The sequence below is a fragment of the Hylobates moloch genome, unplaced genomic scaffold (assembly GCF_009828535.3).
Source record: "Hylobates moloch isolate HMO894 unplaced genomic scaffold, HMol_V3 SCAFFOLD_12, whole genome shotgun sequence".
Lineage (NCBI taxonomy): Eukaryota > Metazoa > Chordata > Mammalia > Primates > Hylobatidae > Hylobates > Hylobates moloch.
Window position 1 is genome coordinate 48,381,815 of NW_026652287.1, and position 16,840 is coordinate 48,398,654.

The following is a 16,840-nucleotide window of genomic DNA, read 5'->3' on the forward strand; positions in this document are numbered from 1 at the left end:
TGAAAGCTGGCTGGGGGCCCAGGAATGCCTGTTGTCTCTTTGGGAGTCTAACAACTTGGCTTTTGGCCTAAAGCCCCTAGTAGGACCCCAATCCGTACTGCTCTTGATGCCCCATCCTAGCCTGCTGGGGCTTGGGTCAGGGCCAGGGACCTGAAGTAGAGCTGGCTGGAGTAGACCTGCCTCAGCCCCGGTAGGTGCCTGGTGCACCCGAGTGCTGGCTCTAAATGCCTTGCATCCCCTGTCTATCACCCCCAACAGGAGCCCAGCCCTGCTTCGCATGAGAACAGGCACAGCTGCACAGCTGCCAGGCCTAACACCAGTGCTTCCCAGGGAGGACAGGCAGCTTGTTCTTGGCTCAGGGCACGCAGCGATCTACTTGGCACCTGACAACTTTTTTTTTTTTTTTTTGAGATGGAGTCTCAATCTGTTGCCCAGACTGGAGTGCAGTGGCACAATCTCAGCTCACTGCAACCTCTGCCTCCCAGACTCAAGCGATTCTCCCACCTCAGCCTCCCGAGTGGCTGGGATTACAGGTGCCTGCCACCATGCCCGGATAATTTTTGTATTTTTAGTACAGATAGGGTTTCACCATCTTGGTCAGGCTGGTCTTTTTTTTTTTTTTTTTTTGAGACGGAGTCTCGCTTTTTCACCCAGGCTGGAGTGCAGTGGCTCAATCTCGGCTCACTGCAAGCTCCGCCTCCCGGGTTCACGCCATTCTGCCTCAGCCTCTCCGAGTAGCTGGGACTACAGGCGCCCGCCACCACAACCAGCTAATTTTTTGTATTTTTAGTAGAGACGGGGTTTCACCGTGGTCTCGATCTCCTGACCTCGTGATCCGCCTGCCTCGGCCTCCCAAAGTGCTGGGATTACAAGCGTGAGCCACCGCGCCCGGCCTTAGTCAGGCTGGTCTTGAAACTCCTGACATCAGGTGATCCACCTGCCTTGGCCTCTCAAAGTGCTGGGATTACAGGCGTGAGCCACTGCGCCCGGCCTACATCCAGCAGCTTTTGCTGGGTTAGGAGTAATCACAGCCCTGCCTCGTTGCTCGATTTGCAGGCAGCACCCGGTACACACCCAAGACAGGCAGCACCATCTACACTGCTGAGGCCAGGACCCTCCACCCTAACCCTGCAGCACCACATCAGGAGGCACTGACCAGAACGTCCCCTGCCGGAGCCAGCCAGGACATTTTGGTTACTGACACTTAAGCGCCCAGGAAAAGTGAGAGGGTGTGGCCTGACCAATGCTGTCAATGGGAAAAGGGTGGCCTGGACTGGGTTGGAGGCTGGGAACAGGCGACGAGGACAGGTCCCGGGCGGGCTCTGAGCTGCCTTTGAGCTTCCAGCTCAGTGCTCCCCACCATGGTTCTGGCTCTCCCTGAACTTCATTCTTCACTCTGCTTTCTAAGTTAGCTGCTACCTGTCTGTGATCACTGCCTCTTGGAAGCATATCCTGACCCCCCGAAGTGCATCAGGTACCTCCCCTGGGCTCCTAGTTCCCCACCTAGCGAGAAGTCACCTAGCATTGTTGTGCTCCTGACTCAAGAGAGGGACCAGAGGGGCCTTATTCTGGGTGATCTCAACTCGCAAGCAAGAGAGACACCTGATAAACACACTGTAGAAAGCACCAATGACCCTTCCAGGTCCCCCTCCAAGCTGAGGCTCAGCTCTGAACTCATTGCAGCCTGAAGCATGAGTTAACCCTTCTGGCTTCCTGAGGACACAACTATAGGCCCAGCACCAGCCTCCCTAGAGTCTATGGGTGAGGGCCACTTACCGGTTGAGTAGGGGTCCGACTTGTGGTGCCGGGGTGAATGGTGGTGCTGGATGACTTGCTGAGGCTTGGCAGGCTGCGGCGGGGGTGGCTGCTGGCCCGGGGGTGGATGCGGGGGCTGCTGGCCCTGGGGTGGTGGGGGCTGTTGGATGTGGGTGGAGAACTGCATGGGCTGCAAGTGCACGGGCCGTGGAGGGGGCTGATGCTGCTGCTGGGGCGGGGGCTGGGGCTGGGGTGGTGGGGGTGGCGGCGGCTGCTGCTGCAGCTGCTGCTGCACAGAGGGGTGGGGTGGGGGCGGCAGGGGGGGTGGGGGCTGGGACTGCACCTTCACGGAAGGGAGTAGCGGCGTAGGGGGCTGCACCTTCTGCAGCTGCTGCAGGTACAGCTGCATCTGCATGGAGGTGAGGGGTGGGGCAGGTGGCTCTTCATCCTCCAGCAGCACTTGGGGGGGTTGGGCCATGGGGGGCTGTGGGAGCAGGGGTGTTTGGGTCAAGGCTGGTGACACGGCTGGGGGCCGGGAGGGCTTGGGAGGCAGGGCAGCGGCTCGGTTGCTGGGCCGTGATGGCTGCTGGGGCAGTGCGTTGTGCAAAGCTGGAAGGACACAACACCGAGGCGGTGAGGCCTGAGCACCTGTGGCCCCAGCCTGGCCTTTCTGCTTCATCCTGACCTCATCTGGACTCCAGTGGCCTCCTACTGGCCTCCCTCAAACTGGCACTCCCTCCCCACCTACCGTGGCCTCCCACAAACTCCAGAGCAGCAAACAGCTTCCAGAGAGAGCTTTAGGGCAGTGTCGTCCTGCCCTACGCTCTGTGTCCCCAGATCCTGCTCCCCAGGCTCACAGTGGCCCTTCAGGTCTCAGTGCAGAGCTTGGTCCCTCACTTGCCTGGCTGTTGCCCAGCCGTTCCCCAGGCTCCCAGGAAGGTGGCCCTGTCCCCATATCCCCCAGGTGAGTGCTGTCCAGGTTCCATGGGAGGAATCCCATCGCATGAGTGCATCCCCCAACCCCTGAGACAAGCTGCAGAGGGGTCCCAGCTTTTCCCTTCTAACATGATGCCTGGCCCAGCAGGAGAAATAAGTCAAAATCATCTAGATTGTTACTCAAATGATGTCAGGTGTTTAAAAAACAAAAACAAAAATCTTCTCAATCAACGTGTTAATAACTCCATGCAAGACCTGTCTTGAGGCATCTCCTTTAACTTCCAAGATGGCCCCGAGAAGCCACGATCTTCCCTCTAAAGACCAGAGCAGCTGAGGCTAAGAGGCTGCCCAGCTAGAGTGCTTGGACACCACATGGGCACACCGAGGCAGGAAGGAGTCTCAGCCCACACTGGGGCAGGCCACGGCTCACCTGGAGGAGAGACCACTGCGTGCTGGTTGAGATGGGGTGGAGTGCTGTGCTCAGGCGGCTGGGGCAGGTGAGGGGGCAGCTCAGGCTGCGGCAGGTGCAGGATGGGCTGGGTGAAGTGGCCGATGGGGTCAAAGACACTGCCTGGGAGCTGGGGCTCCAGGACGGGCACCTGGGTGGCAATGAAGGGTGGGGGCGAGGACTTCATTGCCGGGGCTGCCTGCTGAGGCATGGAGGGTGGGGGAGGCGGGGGTGGCGGCTGCTGTTGCTGCTGCGGAGGTGGAGGCGGTGGGGGCTGCTGGGGAGGCGGGGGCGGCTGCTGGGGCACAGGAGCCGGGGCCTGCTGCATCTGCTGATGGTGGTGATGATGGTGCTGCAGACAGAGAGACAGACAGACAGACAGGCTGATGTCAGGCAGGCAGAACCGGCTCGGGCCAGACCCAACGTCCCACCTAATGAAGGATGCCCCTGAGCCCATGTACCTTCTTCTGCTCCCTCCCGGGGTGCCCCTTCTTTTTTGACTTCGGAGCCATCTCTGCAGAGGAAAAGAGAAGGTAGTGAGGCTCTGGGGGAGAAGGTAAGTGAGTTGGCCTTGGATGGAGAAAAACGAGAAAACAGGGCACGTTCAGGAGAAGGACCAGTGACCCTGAGAAAGGGCAGCCGAGTTCAATGAGGGATGAGTTGGTCATCACAGGAGAGGGAGAGACATGCGAGGTGTCACCTACCCACTTGCCTGCTGCTTTTCCTAGCAGGGACTGTGCCTGAAAAAGCCTCCCCTGCCAAGCTTCAGATCACCACAGCTGCACCGGAAGCTGAGAGCTTGCCCAACGCCTCCCACTACTCAAGGGTCAGTCACTCACTATAGTGACTGAGTGCATGGCCTGGACAGCAACCTGCTCAGTTTTCCAACAACCTGTGATGGTTGCAATGGTCACATTCATCTTACAGTTGAGAAAAGTGGGGCTTCAGAAGGGAGGGGACTTGTCTAGGGTCACATGGCTAAAAAGCAGCTTCTCGGGGGCCTCCAACTGCATGGCCCTCTAAGGCCCACTCCTTTCCACCCTCCAAAGGGAAGCAGAGAGGCTCAGCTGGGGCTGAGAGAGCCACATGACGGTGAGGAACATACCGGCAAGGGAGAGCACAGAGAGCCCACTCCGGGAGAAAAAAAGGAGCACGCTGGCCTCCTGGGAATGACCAGCAACTAAAGAGGTAGACGGACCTCAGAAGTCCCTGCTTTGGGACACAGTCACCATGCTGCAGACAGAAGGCAGCATGAGCCCCCACTCCTGTGGGCCAACAGCTTGCCACCACAGTGGGGTGGATGGGTCCAGGGTGTGTCTGCCCCTGCGAGGTGTACTCGAGAGCCAGCGTGCCCACCTCTGTCCTCACCCCAGAGATTTACACTAAGGGACTTTTGCCAGTTGGATGTTCCCTCACCAAACATGGATGGTGTACAAGCCCCAGAGGGGGACATGAGCCCTGGCCAGTGCTCATGGGCTGGCAGGTCACATAGTCGCCAGCCACCAGATGGGAGGCCGGGCCCATGATATGGCGCCTTTTGGATTCCTGTCACTCAGAAGCACCTCATGGCACTGCCTGGCTTCGCCTGAGCTCCTTGTCAGGGTGCTGCCTCTTGCTGCTGGTGTTGGAGGACACATGCTTTGCCCAAATCCAGGCTCCTTCCACTTGGATCTGCTTCGTGGAGGGCCACGCTAAGCTTCTGTGAGGCACGTGGCCCTCAGTGCAGCATGCCACCAAAAGGAATGGGGAAGGACCTTGTGCCCTGTAAGAGCTCACCACTCCACGCGAGACAAGACACAGACACAGACCTCAGCAGCTACAGACACACGTCCTCATACAAATGACCAGGGGCTGCAACTGGGGACACGGGGGAACCTGGGGCCCCGCCTCAAACCTGCATACAGGGCTCAGGAGGCTCTGGGTCAGAGTATGACATCTGGTGAGAGATACTGTTGTGGGTGAGACATGCCAGAAGGGAAAGCTTGAGTAGATCTGTAGTGTCAGGGCAACAGGGAGTCTGACTGCTGTGGTGGTGGTGGGAGGAGCACTGGCTGCAGAGGTTAGCAGCCACAGGACCAGGGGGACCCTGCACACTAGGGAACCGGGAAGAAAAGGCCAAGGCTTCTCTCCCAGTGCAAGGAGGTGATGGAGCCACGCTGTCTGGGGGCATGCTGGGCACGTCTTGGGGGGGACCTGGGGCAGAAGATGGAAGGTAGGGAGAAGAAGCAGGGCCATCGTGTGAAGTCTGACTAGGAGAAGCCTCAGGGATGTGTCCACATGTAGAGATGAGGGAGAAAGTGTGTGTGCAAGCGAAGGACATGCTGGGGCTCGCCTGTTGTCTCGTGGCCTTGGAAGAAACCTTGTTTTTTTGGTTGTAAAAGAGGGATGGTCACTCTAACCCCTCACAGTCTGCAGGCTGTGAGCAGAGGCCCATAGGAGGAGATGTAGGGACAAAGGGGGGTTCCAGGAGGCATGTCTCAGCTGCCTTGGAAAGGCCACAGGGAATATCCTGAGGACTTGTCTCTGGGGCCCTCAGGCAAGGCAGGCCTAAAAAGTGGGGGAGAGAAGGCAGCATGTGCACGGCAGACCCCCAGGACCAGATGCCTAAAAGGCTGGTGGTAGAGGTACTCCATCTGGCCCACGTGGTCTGAGCCTTCTGTCACAGTTACCAGTAAAAGACAAGACAGGAAGTGCACAGCTTCACAACACACCAGCCCCAAGACACCCCCACACAAAACTCTCTAGAAAGGGTTACATGAAGATGGCCTCAAGTACGGTGTGATCTTTATTCCATGACAATCTTCAACTCAACACAAATTTCATCTTTACATATGATGGTAATTGTACAAAGAAATAAAATGTTTTTTAAAAATCCGATTAAAACACTGATTCCACCCACCCCCCAGCCCCACTCCAGTGAAGGAGGTAATGGAGGGTAAGGTAAGGGCAGAGGAAAGGAGTCCCCGTCTGCACTGAGCGGCTGCCTCCCGCCCCTCCTCAGGACCCACAGCCAGCTGGTGCGTCGAGGCCCGGCTGGCACTTCCTGCACAGGAGGCTGCCAACAAGGAGAAGTGAGTGGACACTGTCCTCTCTGGCTGTTCCTGGGGCACCAAGCACAGGTGACAGCTTAAGTCTAACGAGCTTTCAAGTTCAACAAGCCCTGAGCGTTCTCTGCCAGATGGAAGCCCCACGGGCAAGAAGGACAAGGTCCCTGGACAGCAAGGTTGAAAGGACCCTGGAGGAGAGCTGGCCTGTGGCTATGGCCCGTGTGTGTGTGGCTACGGCCCATGTGCACACGTGTGTGTGTGTGTGTCTGTGTGTGTCGGGGGCAGCATGCAGGCCCGACACTGGGAATCCAGGCTTGCCATTTGGTCCAAGAAAGCAGAATCTTCCCAGAAAGACAATGCCGGCAGCTCCCCAGTTGTCCTGTGGGAATCTGCGCATGAAGGCTCTCCCGTCTGCTCCTGTCTGAGGCAGGCGGGACTGCAATAAGAACACATCAGGCACAGGCCAAAGGGCAGCTCAGAATAGTTTGTTTGGCAAATGGAGCTTAACTGGAAGCCGGATGCCCAGAGAGGATCAAGAGCAGCCCAGGAACTCCTGAGCATCAATGCAGGGCCCCGGGAGGCTCTGGTGAGGCCACGGCTAGCCCCTGCTTCCACAGCGAATCTGGGGCAGTTGCAGCTGCTCAAGCCCAAGGAGCTGAGGAGAGCTGCCAGGGCTCCCAGGCGGGTGGGGAGCCGGCACCCGAGGGCTTGCCCATGGTGATAGCCCACTTCCAGTTCCAGAAGAAGGCAGGCCTTTACGAAGCACCCACAATCTACACTTTAAAAAAGGAGAAAAAATGAAAAGCCCCTGAAACGCAGATGCAGTTCCTCAGGGGACTTTTCATGTCAGGCAGTTTTCTGCTGAGATGCTGGATTTGTGACCAAAAAAGGGCCGGTATTTATTTTTAGAGCAAAAAAGCCTATTTGTGCCTCTGGGAGGGCTTGGATGATGTGGACACCCTCGCCTGCCCCAACCCCAGGGGCTGTCGTCATTCTAAGGGACTGAAGACGGGGAAAATGTTCACACCATTAACACCAATCAGAGGTGTCCATGGGGCAGTCCCTGAGGGTCTGTGACACCCTCTCTGGTCCACCAGCCCAGACCCACCCCCCTAGAGGAGGCGGGTGGGGTGAGGTGGGGTTGGAGGGGTGATGGGCCCAAGGCCCTTCACCAGTGCCTGCCTGGCACGTCCTGCACACTGCAGCCTGGTTCCAGGAGGTACTTTCCCTATGTGACTTGAGAAGACGGAGGCCAAAGAAACTGGGAAAATGCCCGCCAGGCAACTTAAGCTTTTGGAAATGCACGGGAACAATGGAGACGAAGGAGGAAAGACTCCAAAAGGCTCAGAGTCAGCGGTGGCTCGAGCCTTACAGGGCATCAGTGAGAAGCATGCTGGGGGAAGAGCCTCATTGAGCCTTCCAGGGTCTAGAGGCCTTGCCTCTAAAGCTCCCACTCCTTATCTAGGACAGCTCTAGAGGTCAGTGTTCTTCTGCACACTGAACGAGAGCTCTCCTGGACTGATGTCACTGCAAGGTTTAGGAGGGAAGTAGTTAGGGTCCAAAGTCCCAGAAAAAGAGGGATGGGACAAAGAGGGAAAACATACTTGGGGTCTGGCTTTGCACACAGAGCAGCACCACATGAATGCATGTGTTGGGGATTGTCATCACCCTCCAGGAGATGCCACCCACCCGGAAGACCCCAGAGAACCAGGGAGGCTGGGCAGGACAGCCAGGCAGTCTTTACACAGGGAGGCCCGGGCGGCTGGCCAGGCAGGCAGCCTTCCCGAAGGCGGGACTAGGCGTGTGCTGCTGGACATGACTAATCCACCCCGGGGGACAGGCCCAGGGCTCTGAGGAATTCCATAACTTGATGGAGTCCTGTCCCTTTCACGGAAGAAAATGGACTTAAGCTATAGCTTGCTGGGAAGGAATCTGGAACTGAAGACCGTTTTATTAAGAGTCCGTGTCCAATGATTAGGCAGGACCTACGTAGAGGGAGAGAGAAACCAGTGTGAGAGAAATGGTGTGGAATGTACCATTTAAGTCACAAGAACAGAAGAACCACAGACTGAGCCAACCTCCTGCGCCCTGGTGGCTGATGGGCACAAGAATGGCACTGGAGACCGGAGCCCTGCCCCGTGCCTGGCTAACCTTGGGTAGGGACAGACCCACCGCCCCCTTAGGAAGGTCACGGAGGCAGAACGCATGGATGCCTCGGAAACCACCCCCAGCCTGCTCAGCTTCTAGAGAGTGGTCCTGGCTCCCACTAGCAAGCTCCACGTGTGCCCTGCCTGAGCGCACGCCGGCATTTCCTTTACTGCTCTCAAGTGGCCTCTTTTGAATTTGAGTGGTGCCCCTGCCCTGTCCCACCAGCCAGGTGTGGCAAGCCCATCAGGCCCCTGCTGACTCTGAGCTCATCTCACCCAGGGGCTGTGCACTGTCTAGTCTCAGGAAGGCGATGCCAGCCCTTCCTCCTGGGTCCACAAGATAGGAGGTACCAGAATGCAGGACCCCCAGTGGAGGGGAAAGAGCAAACAGCCTCATCTCTGCATTCCTCCAGATCCCCCAAACAAAAAGCTCAAACTCTAAAAAGCAGAACCTATTATGTACACTGTTGAGGAGGGGGAAAAAAAGAAAAAGAAACAGGCTAAGGAATAAAGTCTTGTCCTTTCTTTCCTTTTCTGGGGTATCCAACATGCCTCCCTGGACCAGGGAAGGGCGCTGGGCTTGTTCCCACCCATGCAGCACAGTGGATGCTTCTGCTGGAGTCACGGATGCAACCAACGTGCTACTCCCTGGCCCCTGAGTGCGGGCATGGGAAAAACCCGCCCACTGGCGGCCTCTCACTCTGGGCCACATTCCACAAGGCTCGCCCTCACCCGCCCATGAAGCCCCAGAATCCCTCCAGCTGCAAATGCTGGCTGTTTGTGGGGGGAGTCACCTGGCTGTGCAGACAGAAAGGCTACCGCCCCATCTTCAAGGCTCTTCCTACTCCCCCACCTCCAGGGTCCTCACCAATCCCCTAGGTAAGCGCCACACTCTGGAGCAGGCAAGCAGCAGGCCTGGAGATGCGACTAAGTCCCTCAAAGACCTTGGGGGTCAGGAAGCTGAGGCTAGTTGTGTGGTAAGAATGCCCCATGGCCTCTGTCTGCACTTCCCAGCTCAAATCTTTCCAAAACATCAAGCATTCCTTTTTCCCCTGGAGCTATTAAGAAACACCCACACGCTCCAATCCTGGGAAAAGGAAGCCAGGAGGCTAAAATAGCTGGACTGTGCTCCCGCTATAACTAGACGACCAGACCAAAGCCCAGGAGGATCTCTCACATCTCCCTGAGACCCTGTCCCAGCCCAGGTAGCTGAGGTTAAGGGGGTATTCCTATGCTCACAAAGACCTGTGCATGACACTTGGGAAGAGCCAGATGTCAGCAATGTGACAAGTGAAAGCTAGAAGATTCCTAGGACATGCCCTGCCCCATGTGCTGGGCAGACCTAACCCCAGTGCTAATGACAGCAAAGCCACAGTACTGTCCACAGCCCACCTGGGACAGTGTCTTCCTCCAGCCTGCTCCACCCAGGTCTGCAGATGCCCTAGGGGTGGTGGGAGGGTGGCGGCATCTGTGCCCTACCCCTGCCTGTCTCAATACAGAACCCTCAAGTAGCTCCAGGCTTTAGCTGGAATCACAGCTCAATCAAAGACCACAGCCCAAGCAATAGCTGGAATCAGAGGAAGTGATAGGGCTGGCCCACTGCACTGCATGCTGCTGGGGCAGAGGGTGGGGAATACATGGTGGCCTGGGACACAGCTAGGAAAGCAGCACCTACCCCCGCCATCCTCCTCCTGCCTGTGTTCCGTGGCTCCCTGAACTGGAGCCTGGCCCCAGAGGACCACCCCACGCCTGAATCAGTCCACAGCATCCCGGTCTATGGATAGCTGCCAAGAGGGGTGTTCATGTATCACACCCCCCAGCTTCAATCTAGTGACTCCGTTCGTTTTCTTTTGGTGATTCATGTCTCAGGGCCATGTCAGCGGAACTAACCCCGTAGTGTAAGTGACAAAAATAGGCCCTTTCAGGAATTTCGGCTCCAATCCAAATGGAAACACAAGAACAAGGCGGGGGGGCGCTGCTGCAAATCAACTAGGCCCCAAAAGACCAAAGGGAAATAATGTTCCCCCACTCTGACCCACTCCCCCGCTAAGGCAGAGCTGCCTGTAACTGGCCATGGACATCAGGGCTGCCGGGATTCCTGGACCCAGGAGAGCAGCTGCTGAAGGAGCTACACCCCATCTGCCCCCCACCCTGAGAGTGCAGAGTCCTGTGCGGGACAGGGCAGCAGAAGGCTGCATTTACTGGGGCTAAGGTGTGGGTTCCCGCTTCGGGATCTGCCACACAAAACCCTCGCAGCGGCCCCTCCTGAGAGCAGAAGCACCCTGCTGGCCCACGACAGAGCTCACTCAGTCCACACAGAAGGCAAAGGAAAGCCACTGCTGACCAGGACTGGGAAGACAAAAGGGAGCCAGGCAAAACCCAAGGTGGGGAGGGCGCCTGGGAAGAGGGGAAGGCCAGAGCCCAGGCAGCTGCGCGAGCGGCCAGGGCTGGGCCGCCAGAGCCTGGGAGCCTGGGAGCCAGAGGCTCTGAGACTGTAAATCTCGCCCTCCTTCCCGCCAGGACAGCTGTTCCCAGGACTCTCAGATTACTTGTTGCACAATCTTTCCACTTTGTTTAAAGTGGGGGAGTGAAAAAAATAATAAAATCTCGGCAGCAGCAGGAGGGGTGTGGGGCACTCACTCAGGAAACCAGGAGCGTTCCCAACTCCTCTCCCAAAGCAGAGGAGCCCAGAAGAGGGCCGCGGAGGCCAAGGGCAAAGGCCATGATCACACACTGGAAATCAGGATGTGATGTCCACTGCCCTCTAAGGTGTCTTGTCTTGTGAGGGCTAAAGCAGCACCCCGCTACGACCATGCCACGTCATTTTAGTTAATTAGGTCCCCTGACAATTTCAGCGTCTGGGGTTTCCACTTGGTCACTCAGATCCTCAGATGAAAAGGCTACAAAACCCCGGGTAGGAGAAGTCAACTAGAAAACAGGAGGTGCAAAAACCCAGAGGAAGGCAAGCTGGAGGCTTGGCTGGCACGGAAAGTGAAAAGTCAGTGGCCACCAGGAATGCTAATTGGATCCAAGAATACAGCCATTCACCCCACTCACTCTGCTGCGAGTGGGGGCCCTAGCTTCGGGTGGCAAAGCCAGCCCTTCCTGGGCAGCCATGGGGTGCAGCGCCTCCTGCTGGCTGATGGATTACAAAAGCAGTGTGGGGAGAGTAACGGTTAGAGATGAAAGGGTGAAGGATGGCGACAGGGAAGGCCAGGGGGCCAGTGAGCTGCCCAGGGCATTCTGCATGCAGTTGTGCTAGAGAATGTGGGCATCTGGAGTCCTGGAGGGTCCTTCAGCCCACTTCAAGGCAAGTCTCCTCACTCACCTGGGAAGCAGAGGGCACCAGGCTGTCCAAGGGAAGAGGAATACTGACAAGGCCTGAGGTGCCACCTGCCCCCGCCCCATCTGTGCACACACACCTCAGAGCAACATGGCTCTCCCCAGCTGCGGTGAGGGGTCCTCAATCTTCCTTGGCACAATCAAGTTATTTATATGCACTGATTATTGAGGGTTAGCATTTATTTCTAGTTAGAATAAAATCCCAGGGAAGGGACAGGCATGTGGGAGAACATGCAGGAGTCTACTGCCAAAACACAGGTTTCCCACTGTGGATCCCCACTCCCCAGTCTGCCTGAGACCCTAGGGCCAGCTCTCAGGTGGTCTGCAGCACGCCAGCTCACTGACAGCTGCACCAGCCTAACGGCAACCCCGTTGGCTGTAAACACAGGATGTTAGCTCCATCTCTCAGCAGGGGCTGGTCACCAGGCCTCCTGGGCACCATGGCTCCCTCCCTAGCCTCTCCCCTGCACCAGCCTGAGCATCTGCGCGCCCCTGAGAATAATGAGGAAAGTGCACACTTGGAGGAAAGCAGTCCCCTCTCCACTCCCACCTGGTACCCACAGCATCGCTACCTGCCTCCACCTCCCACTGAGGCTGCTGCTCAGAAGGTGGGCTCTAATGGGGAACCCGGGGTCCAACATGCAGACCCACAGGGCTTGAAGGAAGGGACTGTTAGTTAGAATTGCAGGAGGGACACGCAAGTCCAGGTGCGTGTGGAGTTAGGGCAGATTCAGGAGCAGCCAACACAGCAACGAGCACACTCTGGGGACGGGCAGTCAATGGCCAGGGCCCAGGTGATGGCAGGGCCAGCAGCAGACTGGTGATGTGGCTGGCCAGCTGCAGTCTGCTCCACATCCACCAGAAACCAGCGAAGCGTCTCCCTGAAGCGGCCGCACTGCACATGACTGTGATACGGGGAAGGCCCTGGGGACACGAAGTCTCCTCTGGGGCAGAAAGCTGGATGCGGTCACATCAAGGTCAACAGCACAGCCTGGGCCCCCACGCCCACAGTCCTCATGGCCCAGCCTCCCCGCCCACCATCCAGGGCTCTGCAGTGTCAACGCCCTTGGCCATTCATCCTCCATGACCAGCCCCTGGCAGGGAGAGCATGACGGCCAGGCTGAGAGAGCGGACACTACTGCACAGAGTGCAGGGCTATCCATGGCCCCAGGGAGACAGTTAACAAAGAGACAGGCAGACAGAGGAACCTAGCAAGTTCTGGGAGTGCCGTCTCTGGGCTCTAGCATCCTAGACACAGGACCGAGCTAGTGCCAGGCATAGGTGGGAGGAGTTTGGTGAGACACGTAGGACACAAGTCACCTAACCTGTTTCGGAGTCTTCGCTGTCAGAGGAGCTGGACTCACTGGAGCTCTCCGACTCTGAGGACGAGAAGCCCTTCATCTTGGAGGAGCCAGCAATCACATCAACTTTCTCAGCTGCAACCCAAGCAATGGGAGCTGGTCAGGCAGGGCTGTGGCCCAGGAAGCCGCTCTAAGCCATGAGCAGACCCCATCCATCTGGAGGAAGGACCAGTGAGGAGCCTGTGCACGGTGGGCCCAGGGGCTGCTCCCAACTGCCAGCTGCCACTCCCAGAACCCATGTGGTCCCACAGTTCCCATGGGTAGACTGCTTATACTGGAATTTCAAGGTTCCTTCAATCTCTCAAAGTCTCCTTTGGGGGGTTTATCAAGGATTCAAGAGACCAGGCGGAGAGATAATTTCCTAACACAAGGTACCGCTGGGCATAAGGCTTGGATTCTCCCAGTTACTGTTCTAGCAGGGGAAGAAGAGGATCCAAAAGGAACATGCTGCCCAGAGGTAACGCAAGGCAGGGAGAGACACCCCCAAGGGTCTCTCAACACAAGATGTTCAGAGGCACGCCAGAATCATCATGTGGTGTGCCCCAGGTAGGGGCCCAAGGACCCCAGGAGCCAGTCTGGGCTGGGGACAAAGACTGTATGCAATGCCCTGACACCGATCTTAAGTCCTCAGAGGAAAGCCGTAGGCCAGGATGAGCTGTGTGACACAAAAGGGCTGCCTGTAAGAGTCCAGAAAGCATGCCACACCAAACTGTCCCTGCTAGAGAGGGACAGAGGCTGGCTCAGTGCTGCATAAACGCATTGGTACACAGGTCCTGGGACCCTGCAGACCCGCCTTTCCTCCTTCCCCAAAGAGGCCGGAGGAAGACTCAGAAGCAGGCAGCCTGGGTTGAAAGCAGCTCCGGCTTAGAACACAGCTGCAAGCAACAAGGTGCAGAGGGGCCCCAGACACCACCAGTCAGAGATCTAGAAAGGCACTGACAGCCTAGGGGTGAGTGAGATGTCACAACCTTTCGGAAGTTTCTGTGTCAAGAACACAGATATTGCTGGGCGCGGTGGCTCACGCTTGTAATCCCAGCACTTTGGGAGGCTGAGGCGGGCGGATCACGAGGTCAGGAGATCGAGACCACGGTGAAATCCCGTCTCTACTAAAAATACAAAAAATTAGCCGGGCGTGGTGGCGGGCGCCTGTAGTCCCAGCTACTCGGAGAGGCTGAGGCAGGAGAATGGCGTGAACCCGGGAGGCAGAGCTTGCAGTGAGCTGAGATTGCGCCACTGCACTCCAGCCTGGGTGACAGAGCCAGACTCCGTCCCCCCCCCCCCCCAAAAAAAAAAGAACACAGATATTATAATTGGGGAAAAAAAAAAGGGTGCAGAGAGAGTGGACTGAGTAAGGAGGGAAAAGTTACTTTGAGGGTGCCCACAGAAGGACCCCCATGCCCAGGGGGCCCAAGCACACCTTGAGGTTTCCTTTTCTTCCGCAAACAGGAGGTGACATAGCGCTCCAGCTCACGCAGTGTGGACGGCTTCAGGGTCTCAAAGTCGATTTCAATCTCGTCGGGGTTGGAATTCTTCAGAGAGGGCTCCCGTGACTGGATGATGTGCACCACGCGGCCCAGCTTCTCGCCGGGGAGCTTGTTGATGTCCAAGCTGAGCTGCCGCTTCTCCTCATAGGACATAGGCTTGCACTTGTCCTCTTCCTCTGACTCATACGTGGGAGGGGGCTTGCTCTTCATGGGCGCTGGCTCCTTCTTGCTACGAAGGGACGATGCAGACACCATCAAGAACAGGCCCCCTGAGGAAGCCAGGCACTCATTCCTCCACATGTATGTTGGGGGGAAGGGGTGCAGGGGGTGCCCTTCCCATACCCCCCACCCACCGGCCTTCACAGGAAACGGGGCATGGGCAACTCAATCTCTGGGAGCACCCAGTGGAGACCGAAGCAAACTGTGACTGGAGGCTGCCCAAGTGGGGGTTGCGCTACAGCCCCATCCTTGCCGCCTATCCTCCCCAACCAAACATGGTGAGCTCCGAAGGCTCATCCTACAGAAAGAGGCAGAGACAGTGCAGCTAAGTCCTGTGTGCAAGTGGCCACCAGCCTGGCCTGTGGAGCCACGGCTGCAGAGGGGCAGCCTCTGCACCCAGCGAGGACAGGGAGGGGCAGTGACCCACACAGTCTCAGAGCAGGCCCCGGAAGGAGGATCCCCACCCAGGGCAAAGTCAGGGGACACAGACCTCGCATTGTTGTTGCTGCTATTATTTTTCTTTGTCTTTTTAGAAGGAGGTTCCTTGGCTTTGCTTTTTTTATTCTCTTCCACTTCCTCTTTCCTTTTGTGCTTTTCTTTTTTCTTTTCCTTCTTGTCTTTCTCCTTTTTCTTTGGTTTGTTCTGCTGGGGCTGAGAGAGGGCTGCAAGCTGCTCGTGCACGGCTTTGAGCTGTGGACCAGACAGGCAAGACACACACTCAGGGCTGAGACCACCTTCCTGTCACCCAAGATCCAGGCGTCTGCTCCAAAAAACATACGACAGCACGCACCTGGGGCATCAGGGTGTGGGCATAGGGGAAGCAGGGGAAGGGAAGGCCCCCAGCTTTGCGCCTGTCATGTTAACCAGATTCCTAACAAGCCTATCTCTACTCATTCACTCAACTCCAAAGATTGCCAGTGTCCTCCTCACCAGAGGAGCTGATCAAGCCGACAGACACTAAGTCTCACGGCCATCCTGATCCCAGGAGGGCCCCTAAGAAGCTAAGTAAGAGCACACAGACACGTCAGGCACGAAGGGCCTGATGACTGGCTATAGGGAGAGGAGCAAACAAGTAGCTCCAGGAGAGACGAACATCCTGGCTCAACCCCCTCCTTCCAGATATTAAAAGGATCAAGCCACCTCCTCTCTGCCCAGAAAATGGCCATGTCCCTCCCCATCCCCAACCGCAAGCTCAACACATTTATCATACATATGTGTATGATCAACATGCACTTGACCTAGCAAAGGGGAAAAGGCCACAGGTGGTCCAGTGGGAATTCTGCTCCCTTGGGAACTCAGAACCAAGAACATCTCTTAGAAACTTCTGGGGAGGCCACCCTGGTCCACGGACTCTGGGGATTAAGAATGGAGCCACCAATGCCCTCACCTGCTCCTGGAGCTCAGCCAGTCGCTGGGCTCGCTCCTCCTCAGAGTCATCAGTCGAACTGTCACTGTCCGAGGAGCTATCGCTGCTGCTGTCGCTGGATGAGGGCGGGGCCACAACCTTGGTGGCAGGGGGCACTGCTGGGGAGGACACGGCCACCACTGGCTCCTCAGGCTCGTCTGGCATCTTGGCAAAGCGCATTTCGAACACATCCTGGTGAGGGAAAGACATGCTGTGAGGGCTGCTGGGTACCCAGGCCACGGCCTAGCATCACCTGTCCTCACTGGCTGCTGGGGCCAACTCAACAGAAAGCAACCGAGGGCGAAAGAGGATGGTGATCCTGTCTCTTTGCTGCCAAGACAGGGGCAAGGGCCAGCCGAGGGCCTCTGACAACTCTTGCAACACTCTTCTCTCAAATCTCACTTTGAAGAACAAGGTGGTCCAGAGATAGCCGGGCACTCACTCCCTGGGGGACACAGCCCAGGCAAGGAAATGAGACCCAGGCCACCAAGATAGCCAGCTCACTGAAGTCTGGGGGTGCTTGACAGATGGTACTGGACCAAAGGCATCCCCAAACCCCAAAACAGTTAGCCGAGGCTTCCGCCAGATGCATGGGGGTGGGGGGGAACAGGAGTCGTCTGTGGTTTGAGAGGGCGTTCCAGGCAGAGGACACAGCACGTGCAGAGGTCCCCGGTGGGAATGTGCCTGCCACAAGCG

General features: G+C 57.2%; 1 protein-coding gene across 3 annotated transcripts in view; it reads right to left on the reverse strand.

Moving 5' to 3' along the window:
• The window catches only part of BRD4 (bromodomain containing 4), a 55,828-nt gene that overhangs the window by 5,870 nt on the left and 33,118 nt on the right, over positions 1-16,840 (reverse strand). For 2 of the 3 annotated variants that reach the window (XM_058424761.1, XM_058424762.1), the window contains 5 exons: positions 16,127-16,336; positions 15,230-15,429; positions 14,454-14,749; positions 13,001-13,111; positions 5,896-8,171 (listed from right to left, as the gene is read on the reverse strand). In XM_058424761.1, coding sequence (XP_058280744.1) covers positions 8,161-8,171; positions 13,001-13,111; positions 14,454-14,749; positions 15,230-15,429; positions 16,127-16,336 — 828 coding nt within the window. In that variant the 3' untranslated portion in view covers positions 5,896-8,160. Of the gene's footprint in view, positions 1-1,776; positions 2,365-3,121; positions 3,492-3,600; positions 3,654-5,895; positions 8,172-13,000; positions 13,112-14,453; positions 14,750-15,229; positions 15,430-16,126; positions 16,337-16,840 lie in introns of those variants that run through there. The other variant, XM_058424760.1, reaches the window with a different exon arrangement.